We start from the raw sequence: 15,530 nt of genomic DNA on the forward strand, positions 1-15,530 counted from the left end.
TGAGAGGGGCGTCTCCGCCGCTGGCCAATCGCTGGGCGGCATGCCGGGGAGAGGCGGGCCGCGGTGTGGGAGCGCGGCGGCCGGCATGTGGCGGGCGCTGTCGGGGGGGCGGCGGCTGCTGCGGCCTCTGTCCGCCGCGGTGCGGGGCACCCTCCGGCGGGGGCCCCCCCCGTGGGTGGCCGGGGCTCCGTACGGGGTCTGCGCGGAGACGCGGGGCGCGGGAGGCGGCGGAGCCGGGGTACTGGGGGTGGCGGCGGCGGAGCTGCGCCAGGCAGCAGGTAGGGCCCAGCGAAGGGCGGCTGAGCCGAGCCGGGGCGGGGGGAGGAGCTGCCGGGGTAAACCTGTGGGTCCTCCCGGTGCGCGACACCTGGGCTGTGGCCCTTTTGGCTTCCCGCTTGGTGCTTCGGCCCGGTTCTGTCATGATTGTTGAGGTGAACGGCTCTCGAGGTGTCCTCAGCAGGCGGGCGGGGGAGCGCGGGTGCCGCGCAGGCCTCCCCAGCGCGCCGGGCGCTGCTCAGGCACCGCAGAACGGGGAGCGCCGCCGGCTGAGGCGCTGGGTAACCCGGTGTCAGAGCCTCCGCAGGAGGCGAGGCGCTGGCCTGGCAGGCCCACGCGTGGCCGTGCGGCAGCACATCCAGAAGGCTACCGACCCGACGGCCCTTGGCTCTGCCCGGCGCTCCAGCTCTGTGGAGTGGTGCCCTGAGAGAAACGTGGCCCGTCGGGAAGGAATTAACTGCTCGGGACAGGTGGGATCTCATTCTGCGGGGAGATCCTGGGATTGCCCAGAGCCGTGGAGTCGCCCTTGGCTCGACTGGGACCGCGGGCCTCGGGGTCAGGACATGTGCTGAGCGGTGTCTCCCCCGAAGCCCCGCTGGGACAGGACGGGTCGGTGGCAGCGCAGCCCCAGCCCGTGTGTAGGTACGGACGGGAGCTGTTGTGAGGGCAGTGCTGCCGAGCCGGAGGTGTGTTTCTCTGATGGACCCTCACAAAGAGATTTTCCCGTATAGATCGTGGGTTTAGTAGTGTTGTGTGCACAGAGATGGTTTGTTGTTGTAGCTGTGCCACAAATCTTTTCTAGCCTACATCTGACCATGACGTTCAGTGCGGCAGAGGGTGCCTGGGGTTGTTTAGAACATTCGTTCTTTAAGTAGGCACCAGGGACTTCACATGTGGCTACCAGGCAAATATTTAACTTTTGTAACTGCTGTGTCTGGAAGAGCTGTGGCCACTGCTAATTTTCTGCATGTGTGACCACAGCAAAGTTGAAAGAGTGCATGAGTCTCCGAGCTTAAAGGCTTTCATTTACAGAAATTTGGTCCAATTTCATATCCTCATTCATACAAATAATTGTATGTAGCTATTGTTCTTTTGTTTGGCTTTTTCTTTATATTGGTAAATATAAAGCTTGGCTTTGTGCTAATGCTCATTCTGCACTAATGTTCACTTTATAGTGGCAGGCATGCATTGCTGACAGATTCAAATTATGCCTTAAATCTGCACCCAAGTTGCAGCTACCTAATTAGGGCAAATTAGAAATAAACTGATTTAATGGTGTAAGCAGAAGGTAGTAGCACTAATTTACTGGTTTCTAAGCTGGCCTGCTTGAACTGTTGAAGGACTAAAGCTTTGTCTGCAGTATCATAAGTCCTCTGTGGCAGAGCAGGCTAGGGAAAAAGAAGTGGCTTTATTCATTGTGAACATACAAAGTACTTTCTCACTGCATCACATCAGCTCCGTTTTCAATATATTGATTTAATTTGCTTAAGATCTTACAGTAATTTCATCACATCATGTGTTATCACAGGCCTGTTGAAAAGTATTGTTCTGAAATATCTGTAATTTTGTCTGTTTTATTAACGTCTGTTGAAATACCTAGGTTTCATTCATTTCAATTGACAAATATCTGATGGTAGCGTTGACTCTAACGACAAGAAATAAGTAAGCTGCCTAGAAGAAATTTTGATGTTTGCTAACTGCTATATCTAATGATGGAGTGTTATTTACCAGAAGAGTGCTCAGTTCTCAACTTTGGTTTTAAAAATTATTTTTAAAAATCTGCAGTTCATGTTGCATTGTCAGTATCAAACCAAACTCCATAGTGAGCTTAGGCTGTAATTTAGTTCATTGCTGTTTTATGCCATTTTAAGTGATTGATTTTTGCAATTAAAAAGATAAATTGCCACTGTATTATTTTTTCTGTCTGTTCCAGATACTGTTCTTCCAAAGTTCAACATTGACTTTGTTGTAGATCTGCTGAGGCAAGAAAATGCTAAAGATGTCTGTGTCATCCAACTACCTCCAGAAATAAAATACTGTGATTATTTTATAATTGTGAGTGGATCTTCAACACGTCACCTCCATGCAATGGCACATTACTTGCTGAAAATGGTAAGATGGTTCTTTCTGCACTTTCTTGGTTTTGAAGCATGGTTTTAAATATTGATAAAGGAAGTTTTCCGGGATTGCAAGTAAAGGGGTGCACCAGGCAAGAGGAAACAAATTATCCTTATGTCATTTAGTCTTGGATACATCTAGCAACTAACTGTCCTTTATTCCTTTAGTGGTACTACTCAAAATATAGAAAATATATTTTAAAAATAGACCTCTCTGTATTGAGAGCAGGCATGACATTAGCACAGTTTGGTGGCTAGAACAAGAATTATGTTAGATGGTGATGATGACCTGTGTCTACTTTTGTCTTCTGTCCAAATAAGCTTCATAGCTATTCCCACTTATTGAAAATAGCTTAATCTGACTGTTCTCAAACTCTAATCCCTAAAATTTCCAGATTCTCAGGTATGTCATAAGGCTGGGAAAGAGATGACGTTGTGAGGCACAGGATCCCTTCATGGGCTTACTAAAGCAAACGGCTAGTTAATAGTCACCATATTGTGTGTGCACAGGAGGAAAGGAGAAGCAGCAGCAGCAATCCTTGCACAGAAATCTTGCACTGTTGGGCTTTGGCGGAATGTGAGCTTTTCAGTAAGAGAATAGAGGTCATAATAAAAATACAGGTAGAGCTTAGGAACGAAGGACTGGACTCAGGGAGGGAGAAACTTTATGGCCAGAAAAGAGCCATGTTACAAAACACAGTGTGAGGAATATGAGTAGCCCTCATCTCTATCAGCTATCTGTATTCAACCTGCAGTTTGCCTTCTCTTCACACACTTTCTTTCCCTTCCTGACCCCATTTTTCTTTTGGCTCTTGGTTTTACTTTCTTCCTTTCAGTCCCATTGGTTTCAGCTGTGAGACTTGAGGGCAGAAGGAGAGAGGAGGAGGTGGGATTGCTTTTCAGTGCCTTTCTCAGTGGATGAGGGGAGTTTTTTTGTGATCTCTGCAGGAACTGATGCATCTTTGCAAACTAAAATTTTACCTCAAGCTGGAAGTTGTATTAGTGTCATTTGAATGTACTCAATATAAGTGTTTAGTATGTACTCTATTACTTGAATAGTTTGCTAGTTTTAAATCAACAGTGCTCCATCTCCCCCAGACCAGGAGAGATCAGTGAATACCACCCACCCTGCAATAATGCGTCAGTGCTGCAGGTGGCTGCTCCCTCTTGTGGCTGTGGGAGCAGCTCTTTTGCAAGGGTAGAGCCTCTGGGGAGACACAGTGTCCTCCTTGGCAGCCTGAGAAACCGGGGGGCCGTGCCAGGTGCCGAGAGGGGCTGAACTTGTCTGGCATTGACAGTTCACTAGGCAAAAAGTAAGGTGAAGCTTAAGATGTAAAGCAGAGCAGGTGTTTGGGAGTGCTGCTGGGCAGCTGGCTAACTTCACCAGTACAGTGCCTAAACCATCATGGTAATGCATGATTTACACTAAAATGCAGAGGTGCTCGTGTGTAGCATGAAGTCTTCATGCTTTTCTTCCAGTAGCTTGCAAATGGCGAAGTCCCCGCCACTGCTTACCCCTTCCTATCCAGTTTCCTGTTAGAGGAAGAACCTAACACTTGGCTTTATTATAACCTGTTTACCATTACACAGCCTTTAAAGACAAGGCTGAAGGAAGTTTCTAGTGCAGATCAGCCTTTGCTACCTCTGTTACATAGCTGATGGCAGTGCACGCTGGGCTCTTCAGTATTTTAAGCTGACTTTCCGAAAGTCTTTTGACAATGACCTGTTTTTGAGTATATCTCACAGGCTGTCTTAAGGAAAGGATGGTAGAACTAGTTCTGAATTACATTTTGAAAGTTCTTCATAGTTCTAGTCTGCAAACTGGGGCCGTTGTCCAGCAACTAGCATTATGTGGGAATGAGCAGAGCAATTGCATTTTGTGGTAATTGCTTTCCCGGTGAAGGAGGACTCATTTGCTAGCCAGCCTTGCTATTTCAACCTCTTGTTTTGTCTTTCATGGCTGAAAGAGCCATGCATTTTCACTCTATGTTTCCATGTGGCCTTGTGCTGAAGTAAAAGTTTAGGTTTGTTTTTTAATTTCAGATTGAAAAAGGTTTCCATATTTTTGGTTAGCTGTTTCAACTAGAAAAAAGGTAGAAATTTGAATGAAGGAGCTTTGTGAAGATGCAGCCCTTTTTTGTGTGTGTGTGGTTTTTGTTTGGTTGGGTTTTTTTGTTTTTCTGTTGATGCTTTTTGTAATGGTTATGGCCAGATCCAAAAGAGACAGTACTTAAGCGTCTAGTTGTTAAATTTCTTCAGCTGTGGTGGGTGCTTCTCTCAAGCTGCCATCTACAAAAGCTACCGTGTTGCATAGGGAACCAACTACCTTGTCCTGGCTGAACTTTTGCAGCCCAGCTTTGAGCTGCCCTCTCCCCTCTTTCAGTGCTTCCTAGCTTGGGAACCTGTGTGCCCATCATGTGCCTCTTGCAACAAGTGTTGAGGGTGTGCTTTCAAGAGGCTTGTTTGAGTGCTGTCCTCACAGCATGGGTTGAAACGTGTTTTCTCTCCACTCCCCCATCTGAGGATAAGCTTGGCAGCTCCATTTCTGCATCCTGAACGAGCCAATGTAAACCAACAATGAAAGGTGTCTGAAAGGAAATAAAACTTAGCGGTAATGGCAGTTACAGGGAACCTATGACTGAAAGACTAATGCTAAGCAATTGTATTCAATATTCATATGGAGAAAAAATGGATACCTATAAAATTAGTGTGTAACAGGAATTCTGAGAATTTGAATACCAGATTTGATACTAAATCACATTGGGTAATATGTACTTATTTTCCACTGCTGCAAGTGTATACTAGTCTTTTTTGTGTGTGTGCAGACCTCAGAACCAACACTGAGTGATCCCATTTTGGATTTAAAACAACTCTAGGCAACTCAGCAAAGTCCAGTTTATCAGTTAGATTTGAGTGCTTTTAAATAAATGCAAAGTTATTAATTTTCTGCCATTGCTTCTCTCTCAGTACAAGCATCACAAAGAAGAAAGCGATCCTCATACTCAGATTGAAGGGAAAGAGACAGATGACTGGCTGTGTATTGATTTTGGTAAATATTTGTGAATCTGACAAATATGAAGTTCTGCATGAGCTCTTTGTTGAAGGAAGCATCTCACTGTGAACCCTGGTTGCTGTGGAGAATCCACAATACTCTGCTGTTTTAGAATTCCAGTTGTTGTTGCTTGGACTCATTGAGATACTGAACAAATTTTCACTGAAGATCATTGGCACTGATAAGAAAGCAGTAGCTACTCTTCAGTGCCTAAAGCAGGTTGTAAGAAATTGAAGGTAACAGTAATGGAAAGAGAAAAGCTACCTCTGTCATTCTCAAGTTGAGATAATCCCTATCTGGGGGCTCTTTGTGTGCTGCCCTAACAGTGAACTGTTGAACCGCTTTTCCACTGTCTAGATGACACAGGGCAGGGTAAAACATCTGTCCTAAGAAATTGAGTTTAATTACTTATTCTAGAGGTGTGAAACTCTCTACATGAACATAAAAGTCTTTGCATTCAGGAAGCATTGCTCCTTCACTGCTAGCTCTAGAATCTCACCCTCTAGCTTTGTGTTTTGGCTTAAAACAGAGCCTGGGTGAGTGAGGAGCACTGCAGGCAGTGACATTAAGCCTTGGTTTACTATCAGTTATTTTGATAGTTACAACTGAAAACTGATAAAAATTTAAGCACATAACTAGAAAAAAGTGCATTAGAAGTACACTGGAATTAAATGTTCTCACTGTTGCTTGCACAGAATTAATAAAAACCTATAAGAAAAACCTTATGATGTCCAAGTTTGGACCTGCTTCTTTATAAAAACCACCTGAGAAGCATGAGCAACACACCTAAGGAAAATTACTTGGCTATAGCTGAATGTTGTTGGTAAAACAGGAAAGCTGCAAGTCCATCTGTAACCTCAGGGAGGGGACTCTATCAAGTAAAATTTCTTTGTGCTTATTTCCTTCTGTCTGCTAGAAGTCATAACTCCTTTGGGCTGGAGTCTTGTGTTATTGTTTTACTTCAAACCAGAGTGTTGTCCCTCTCATTCTCCTGGCTGTAGTCTTGGAGCCTTTTGAAGGACTGACCAATTCCTAACTCTGTTCGAGAACTGGAATCAACAACTTAAGACCTCCACAAGCTGACCTGTTTTAACTAGCCAGAATGAGGGTAGATTACTTGAACTCTTTGTGCAGCTGGAAGTGTAGTAGTGCTTTACAGCTCCCATTAATTTATTGTGAATTTTTCTTCTGTGCAGGGAGCATAGTGATCCATTTCATGCTGCCAGAGACGCGAGAGGTTTATGAATTGGAGAAGCTCTGGACTCTCGGTTCCTACGATGACCAGTTAACACAGATGACTCCACAGTCACTGCCAGAAGACTTTATATTTGGACTGAGTCCTGAGAGCAGTGATCATCTTGAGACAAGAACTTGATGCAGCTGCTGAGTGGAAAGAGAAATGAGTGTGCCTTCACAGACCTGAGAGACCTGTAGTCTTGATGACTGGCCTTAACAGTCACTACAGTTGATCAGTACAAAACAGTGTATGTATTGGATGTGCCTAGGTACAGATCTGAACAAGCTACAAAAATTAATAGAGTCATAGAACAATAAAGGTTGGATTCAATCTTAAGGGTGTTTTACAGCTGTAAAACAGCAAAGGTGGAATCCTGTCATATGGGAGCTTCCTGAAGGAGTCACTGTCTCAATGGAGTTTGCAGTGAGAAGAGCAGAGCAGAGCCAGGTGCCTACCCTGGAACTTATGCTCAGCCTCTAATGTTTTTCTAGTATCTTTGAAAGACTTGTCTATAGTGGCAGTGCAAAAAAGGCTTGAGTGCTACAAGGAAAAACTATGTGAGATGGTACAGTTTAGATGAAGCTTGCATTAAACCACTTCCTTCTCTCGTCGCAATGAAGCAAGTCACGCTCTGAGTTGAAGGAGAAAACGGACTGGTGTTACTGAGCACATAGAAGCCAAGAGCAGCAGTGACAAATAAAAGTGTCTTAAGTTAACAGTAAGTCAGTTTTTCAGCCAAGGCCAATCTGGTTTTAATAACAGTAAAAAACAACCTGAAGAGCTTTGGTTCCTTGTCTTCATGTTAAAACATTCAGCTCATTCTGAGTGTACAGTTGGCCCCTCTCCTAGTTTTCCTCTCACCTAGTTTCTGGAGAAGGACACTGAGGCAGTGCGGTGGCCGTGTGAACCTTCAGCTCCTTTGGAGTGGACAAAAGTAGTTCTGAAGGAAGCCCTGAGTCACTGGGCTATCAGAGTGTTTGGCACTTTCAGAAATCATTGCTCAATGTATCTTTAGTCTGAGTGCTGCGTGGTCTGATAACCAATTAGAACTTCAAGATTGTAGCAAGCCTCATCTGTGTAAAACAAAATGCTTTTCTCCACTATGGGACAGGGCTTTCAGCACTAGGGGAAGATCTCTTCCTTATGGAGAAGCTTGCTGTGCCGTGCATCAGGAAGCAGCAACAGCAGATCCTGAGGGTAATCACCTTTTTCCTCCGTAGCCCCACAAACTACTTCAAGCCCTGTCTGCATCTCTTCCCTGCACAGCAGCTGCTGGTTGCAGTGCTCAAAGAAAGTGACCTTGGGTTTTGTGCCTGTGGTTGTGATGTTCAGGAAGAAGGGAGAGTGTTGGTGGGTGAGGTTTTTTAAAATAATAATAAAATAGTCTTCTTCCTCATTTCAGACTGGTCATTTTCTTGCTGTGTCCAGCCTCTCTTCTGCCCCAAGTTCACCTGCTGTTTGATACGAGGCAGCAAATAGTTCTGCAAATTGAGCAAGAAGCATTTATTAAATGTAGTTAAACTATGCAGATGAAACATCTTTGCCAATGAAATAAAGTTATTGGTGGTAAGACTTGACTGAAAAGAAAGATTTTTGAAATGCTTCATGATACTTGTCAAAAAGTCATCCACATGGGGGAAAGATAACCTTGGCTGTCTTACAGAGATGGGTTCTAAATCAAGCATTTTCTCCTAGGAGGGGTACGTAGGAGTAAGTTTGGATCATTCCCTGAAACTGTTTGCCTTTTGCTGCTGAAGACAAGTTCTACAAGATGAATAGAGGCAGGTTCAGCAAACATTACACTGTTATATGAACCTGCCTTTAGTAACCAGAACCACATGCAGCATCCTGTCTCAAAGAACACAGTAACAAAAGGAGCACCCAGAAAAGAACAGTAAGAGAGGAAACAGCTTCCATGTGAACAGAATGGGACCTGCAGCTGAACAGGGAAAATGGTCTGGATAAAAAAAAAAAAATACAAAAAAACCCCAGTAAAATAAAAATTATAACTGAATTTACTGCCAAAGCACATTGTGAAAAGGAGTTATATGGAACATCCAGTGGTTGCTATTAAATAATCAGAAGTGCCAGCGCCGGAAAAGAGGTTCCTTACCCTGCATTGAACAGACCATCATCATCTGTGCCCCAGCCAGGTTACCTGCCAGGCTTGGGAGCCTTTGGCCTGACCTGCCTAAAAGCGGAGACCTAGGAATTGAAGTGTGGTGATCAATGCTAAGCAACATTAAACCCCTTCAGAAGGAAACCATCTGGGAATGGTTTCACTTTCACCAGTCTCATGATTTCTGTATAAAAGTACTGAGCAGCTTGTCCGATGAGTCAAGATTGATGCTGTACAGAGGTATGTGCAGGTTTGGCTCTGTGCAGGATACCTTGATGATGGATTGAACAGGAGAAACAATTATCAAGGTGTAACTTTCATCATTTGACTGATTTCTTGCATTGCATTTGAGTAAGTTTGTTATCAAGCAGTGTCTGTGTTGGTCAGTTGAGCTAATGCCTGTTGCAGCCCAGCTTGCATCCTTACTCCACAACTTTCCATGTTTGTATAAAAATCCTGTGCCCTAGTACCATGTCAAGACCATGCTGTCCTGCACAGCATACATGCTTCATTTAATGGAAACTAGTACAACAAGCGCATGCCTTTGAAATTGCAGCTTAGAAATAAAAGCTTTGGAAGGTTAGAAGCAAATAAAAAGCATCATGATGAAGCAAATGCTTAAAGCAACCAGGGGTTTAGCTGTCACAAATGCACCAACGATACAGAGGAAGGCTTAACCTTTTATGTTGCTCAAATGGCAGGGGGGCATGTTCTACGAAGGCAGCTCAGTATTGGCATCGTGAGCTTTGAGTTCCCTGTGAAATGCAGTAGCCTGTGGAACACCTCTGCTGTGAGGACAGGCTGAGAGAGTTGGGGTTGTTGAGCCTGGAGAAGAAAAGGCTCCAGGGAGACCTTGTAGCCTTTCAGTACCTTAAAAGAGTCCTATAAGAAAGATACAGACAGACTTTTTAGCAAGGGCTGTTCTGATAGGACATGGGCTAATGGTTTTAAACTAAATGAGGGGAGATTTAGGCCAGACATGAGGAAGAATTTTTTTGTTTGTTTGTTTGTTTTTGTTTGTTTTTTTACAATGAGGGTGGTGAAACACTGGCCCAGGTTGCCCAGAGAGGTGGTAGATGCCCCATCCCTGGACATTCCAGGCCAGGCTGGACAGGGCTCTGAGCAACCTCATCTAGTTGAAGATGTCCCTGCTCAGTGCAGGGGGTTGGACTAGATGGCCTGTGAAGGTCCCTTCCAACCCAAATTATTCTATGATTCTGCAGACACCAGTTCTTCAATTCCCTCTTTCTGCTGGTTAGTCCCAGCAAATGAACTGTGCAGACAAGTGGAAGAATGCAAGAGGTTGGAAAATAAGTTTGGTTTTCCACTCCTCTTTAAAAGATACAGAATTATATTATTCATGACACTCCTTCATTCCTCAACCCCTCCCTTACACTCTAAAGCATTCAGTTAAACATCTAGTCTCATTTCTATTCTAAAAAATGCTAACAAGGGTCTAAATGAAGAGGCAATACCACCACCTCACGGGAATTGCTGTGCTTTTGGGCAGTGGTGGTAGGAGTGAGATACAGGTCACCATCACATTTGCTTGCTAGTGTGACTGGTTCTGCTTATCCCAGGCTCTAGGGCCATGTTCATTACACAGCTTCATCACACTGACATCATCAAAATGAAGATTAGGTAAAAAGCAGCCAAAAAACCAAACCATTTACCATTCATATCTTGCTTCAAACCTGTTAAAGATTCCTTCATGTTTGCCCTGAATCAGGACCGTTGAACACACATCCCTTCCACAGCAAACCAGCCTAAATGATCTGCATAAGACTGAGACTGTGAACTCTAGGTTGGACTCCAGACTGTATGACATCAGTATATGAGAGGGCAATGAATCATAAGCCACAGAAGTCACTGCTTGTAGTGCAAACATTGTCCCCCGGCTGCTGGATGGCCTGGCAGCTATGGTGTACCTGCGGGTGACTGCTCATCCTTATGCAGTTATTGTTATGGACAGAAAACCAACTTGATCAAAGCACCACAAATACTTAGAACAGTCTGTCCCTGTGCCTCGTTACTTTAAAAAGACACCACACAACTTTATCTGATGATAGGAGTTAAACTCTTTATTCCATTCAGAGGCATCTGGCAAGTGGAGCTGCATTGGGGGGCACATTACAGATGAAAAATGATCCATACTTTGTGGATATTGAAATCATTTACAGTATTCACTTTCTAGCTATTCCCAAATACTCCAAATTACCAAGTCTCAATTGAAAAGAAAAACATGATTTACCATACTAAGTCTAGAAATTTAAGAGATGACAGTATTTAAATCAGCAGATGTAAATGCAGCACTTATTTGTAAAGTCAGTTTTATGGCAAATAATGAAGTCAAATCCTTCTCAAATGTTAAGAAAGGAACGTCAGACTGACTTAAGCCTCAACAAAAATTAAAATGCTATGAACTTTTCATACTTCAGTAATTTTAAATTCATTGTAAGAAACAAAAAATTACCCTAAAGGCTAGATGAAGGTCACTGTCAAAAAAGGAAAAGAAACTCATTTTTTCTTCGCTAAAACTACAACGTAAGTTTGTGGTTTTTAAACCAATTAGTAAAGAAGAGATGCAGGAAAAACACTTCAGACCATTTTCAAAATTATCTAATCTGTACAACAATGATCTTTGGGAAAATTATCTAGTCTATGCAGTAATGCCTCTATTTCAACATGAACCTAAGAGGTAGATAACAAAGTGATGAAACAAATGTTTTTGCTCGTTGTGCCCCTCAAATCAGTGCAGCATGGTGATTCTGATCATCTCATGCACAAAAAAACATCACAAAAAAAGGTTCAGAGGTAATAGCATGGCTCTGTCGACCACACGCATACAGGCGCGCACGCGCACTCACACACACACAGCAGTCTTTATGCACCATGTGTTGCCACATCTTTTTTTTTCTTAAACTGAGGTAGACTGAAGTTTATTGTAGAAACTTGAATGTGTCACTATTACCACAATCATCATTCAAATTACATTCGGAAATTAAAAAATTTGGTAACTTTCCTGTTATCCCTGCCTTTTGACTTTTTTTTCGTTGTTTCTTCTTCTCTAATGGTTGGTTGCAGAATGTGCATAAATCCTGCTGCATCTATTATAAGCCAGGCTATAGAGGTGGTTGTTTTGCTTGGTTTCTTTTTTCTTATTCTTGTAATAGTTTTTCAAACCTTCAAAGTGGCTTAGTGTGGCCCATAACAGCGGCTGGATATGTAAACTTAGCCTTTCATTATCTTTCAAAGTGATCAAACACTGTTTGACCTTCCCCCATCGTGGTAACTGAAAGCAGTATGATGTGATCTGCGCACAGCAGAGACACTCCCGGCCTCAAACCCGCCCGAGCAGATCGAGTGTTCTATCAAACTGAAGATGAAGCTTGCTCTTTGAACAAAATGGCAAAGTCCAAATGGGCTGCAAATGGTTAAATGTAGCATTATTAGGTAGTGATGGTCAAAGGCACAAAGGGTTCATGCACTCAATCAAGTAGCACAAAAAAAAATTCAGCCTCTTGCAGCCTTCTAAATTTTTCCCCCAACCCCAGCCTCTTGCCATCACTTCCTTGTCCTGTTCCCAAAAAAGTACCGTCACAAACTTTTTCATCCCATCTTAAAAGAAAACTAAACGGCATTGCTGCTATCAGAATGTTGGCATCATTCGCTATCTTTTGAACATTCACTGAATTTTTTTTTAAACAAATGATGGTGTTGAAGCCCTCAGAAAACCTGAGGCTGTGTTTTTTTTACCCACCTTACTCCCATCAGCCAGCAGCTAGAAGTGCTTTACTATATTTTTCCCCGATAAGTCTGTAGCACTCCTGGCTGGTGGCTGATCAAATTTTAATTTTTTTAAAAAAATAAAATGCTCAAGAACTATTAGCTTTATAAAGTATACAAAATACCAAAAAAAAAAAAGCAAAAAAGGAACAATTTCTCATTGAGGTACTAAATGCCTGAGGTAGTTTAGTAAAATGCATATTTATCTTTTTATGCCCTGGCCAACACCATTCAACACTTCCCTTAGGTTATTCATGGCAGTGTTATGTAAAAATGCAACCAAATCATTTCTAAAAAATGCCACTTGTTTTAACATTGGGACTAACACTTAAACTCTTGTCAATACCCTTGTTCTAACCCTAACCCACCCGGAATCCCACCCTCCCAATGTGGTTTTGCTTTTACAGCTGGACTTAGATGAGCAATGCCTTTTCTTTTTTTTTGTCTTTTTTTTTTCTTTTCTCTTTTTTTGTTTTTTTTTATAACCAGTGAACTCAGAAGAGAAAGCTTCATTAAACCAAGTTCTAAAATTGTTGGGGAATAATAAGAACAATAAAAAAGACTAACAAGTTTATGTTAAATTGTGAGAATAGAACAAAAGGGAAGTGAAGGGGTCCTTATTTTAAAGCTGGGTTTCAAAAGTTTGAGAGAGCCTAAAGAATACATTCTCAGAGACAGCGTTCAACGGTTGCCTGGTCCTCGAACAGGTGATTGGCTTGGTGGATCTTCTGCATATAACTTCAACAGGTGCTCACCACCCGTCTCTCTGTCGCACAGTCTGTCTTTGGTCTGGCATCTGTCTCTGATGGGCCATTTCCTAAACCTTTATTTTCGTCTCGGCTGAGGCTGTCCGCTTTGCAATGTTTTTTGCTGTTGCTGCTGCCTTCTTACCTGAGCCAGTATTTCCTGAATTTTTCTCTGAGCAAGCTGAAGGAGATAAAGAAGAAACAACCCATCATGATGCTCTGCCACAGTGACTGCTGTTTACCGCTGACTATAGATGCTACTGGGATTAAGAAAATCCAGAATAACTAAATTCCTAGTACTGACAAGATTACTCATTAGTTAAATACACTTGGGTTAGTCATGATGTACAATTTTAAATTAAATTTTTTCTTCTTATTCCACCTACCACAACTACCTGCATGGTCACTTTTCACATCTGTAGTACAGAAAGCAGGCGCATAGAAAGATGGTTACTGACATTAAGATTACTGAAGCTACAGGCAACTTTCATTTTGCTCCTCTGGACATACTAATGTTTTATAAGAACCACTGTTCTAATAGAGAGTGGACAATTTTTGTTTATATACCAGGGAATCCAGAAGGTCAGACTGACAAGACTTACCAGCCCACCCACCTCCTGTCTGAACCACAAGTCACCTGTAGCAAAGTGGCAAAAGGAATTGGTCTGAACTGACAGTTAAGCGAGGGAAGGGCTTTTGTGATCCTTTTCTTTATGATATTAAATCAACAGATCGGGTGATGTGGACAAATCACATACATATGTGGAGCTCTTGCCAGATACTACAAGATGCTTTGTGTCTCCCATCTGAATTTCAGTCCGATCACAACTTAGGTTCTCTTTTGCTTTGAAAGTTTTAGCAGTGCCAGAGCCCACATATATTCATAGGAGAATTTAAGAAGATTGTTTTACGTAAATACAAGTGCAATTGTTATAAATCTCTCCCACAGGCATAAGGAAGGTTTATCACAGCAAGACAGTTAGAGGAGCCTGCCAAGCAGTGCTTTCTGTATCCTGAGCAAAAGTCTTCCATCCCTTGGCTCTGCACATGGATATAAAAGAAAAGACCACAGAAACATCAAGGTAATACAGAAATTCATTCCAGTTCTCCTACCTGGCATGCATAGAAGTGACCAGTTATTTTCACAACCACCTGATCATTTTCATCAGGTGTCTGGTCACGAGGAACTACAACTTCTGCACTTGTCAAGTTTTGAAGCTCATTTACCTATAAACAGATAGCAGAAGTCAGAAAATCTAAAAACAAGTAAGTATCCACAACCACTTTAGAGATACTGCTGACCACAGACACACCACCCTCTGAGTTACATTTAAAAAAAGAAACCCACTAACAGAAAGCATCTTTGTGCAGCAGTGTGCACTTTCCCAGATGAGCCTCTTGTGTCTCTGACATAAATTAGCACCAAGTTCTCTAGGTTTGTAGAAGTGTTGTAAAGGCTAAATACAACACACAGAGGTGTTAAATACATGACTTAAAAAAGCAAATAGATGCCACAGTGTTTACAGTTCAGTTCACAAGTTTAAACTCAGAAAACTCATACGATGCAAGGAAGCAAAAAAAAAAAAGCGCCCAAGTATTTACACATTTTTCCTTGAAAAACTTCCACAAGATGGAAAACTCCAGACAGAACAATGAGAAGCATCCAAATTATTTTCAGTAGCTTACCAGCTCCCATAGCATTAAGTAGAGGTAAGGTTAGAGTCTTCCTTCTGCTTACACTCATTTTATTTTAGAAATGCATAGCATTATTTGATCAGAAATGGTTTAGATTAACAGCTTTTCAGAAGTCTTTGTCCTTAAACCTCTTACCACTGCAGGTAATGAAAGACACAGCTTTGCCTCCTGACACTTAAATTCAAGACCCTATTGCACTCAGGGATAGAGACCCAAGACTGAACCCTTTCTTTGCAAATATCAGCCAGTTTGGGTTTTACAACCATATGAAGACACTGGAGTATCGGCACCTTTTCAGGATTGAAAAGTCTCAGTGATGCTATTTTATGCAACAAACTAAGCCTAAGAAATACAATCAATTAAGTTCAAGAAAAAAATTACTGTAATATTGAGATCTGAACACATCTTAGTTTCCTGCCACTAGAAATTATGCTTTCACTCAGTTTTGGCCAGAAATGCCACCTTTGGACACATGAGACTTGATTTTAATTGAGATTAGTGA

At 42.5% G+C, this 15,530-nt stretch overlaps 2 protein-coding genes across 3 annotated transcripts in view; one reads left to right on the top strand and one right to left on the bottom strand.

Moving 5' to 3' along the window:
• Positions 1-25: 25 nt before the first annotated feature.
• On the top strand, positions 26-8,078 carry MALSU1 (mitochondrial assembly of ribosomal large subunit 1). Its single transcript, XM_065051311.1, has 4 exons — positions 26-278; positions 2,210-2,388; positions 5,361-5,442; positions 6,642-8,078. The coding sequence occupies exons 1-4, from the start codon at positions 41-43 to the stop codon at positions 6,818-6,820; spliced, it is 678 nt and encodes a 225-aa protein (XP_064907383.1). The 5' UTR covers positions 26-40; the 3' UTR covers positions 6,821-8,078.
• A 2,777-nt stretch (positions 8,079-10,855) lies between these two features.
• Positions 10,856-15,530, bottom strand: part of IGF2BP3 (insulin like growth factor 2 mRNA binding protein 3) — a 118,434-nt gene continuing 113,759 nt past the window's right edge. For both annotated transcript variants that reach the window (XM_065051309.1, XM_005510922.4), the window contains 2 exons: positions 14,447-14,560; positions 10,856-13,514 (listed from right to left, as the gene is read on the bottom strand). In XM_065051309.1, coding sequence (XP_064907381.1) covers positions 13,413-13,514; positions 14,447-14,560 — 216 coding nt within the window. In that variant the 3' untranslated portion in view covers positions 10,856-13,412. The remainder of the gene's footprint in view (positions 13,515-14,446; positions 14,561-15,530) is intronic.

This window comes from Columba livia, chromosome 2 (assembly GCF_036013475.1).
Source record: "Columba livia isolate bColLiv1 breed racing homer chromosome 2, bColLiv1.pat.W.v2, whole genome shotgun sequence".
NCBI lineage: Eukaryota > Metazoa > Chordata > Aves > Columbiformes > Columbidae > Columba > Columba livia.

Bases quoted from the DNA above. Each gene is read 5' to 3' on its own strand.
- MALSU1 (XM_065051311.1), top strand. From the start codon at position 41: ATGCCGGGGAGAGGCGGGCCGCGGTGTGGGAGCGCGGCGGCCGGCATG. The intron at 279-2,209 runs GTAGGGCCCAGC...TGTCTGTTCCAG, and splicing joins GGAGCTGCGCCAGGCAGCAG to ATACTGTTCTTCCAAAGTTC. The intron at 2,389-5,360 runs GTAAGATGGTTC...CTTCTCTCTCAG, and splicing joins CACATTACTTGCTGAAAATG to TACAAGCATCACAAAGAAGA.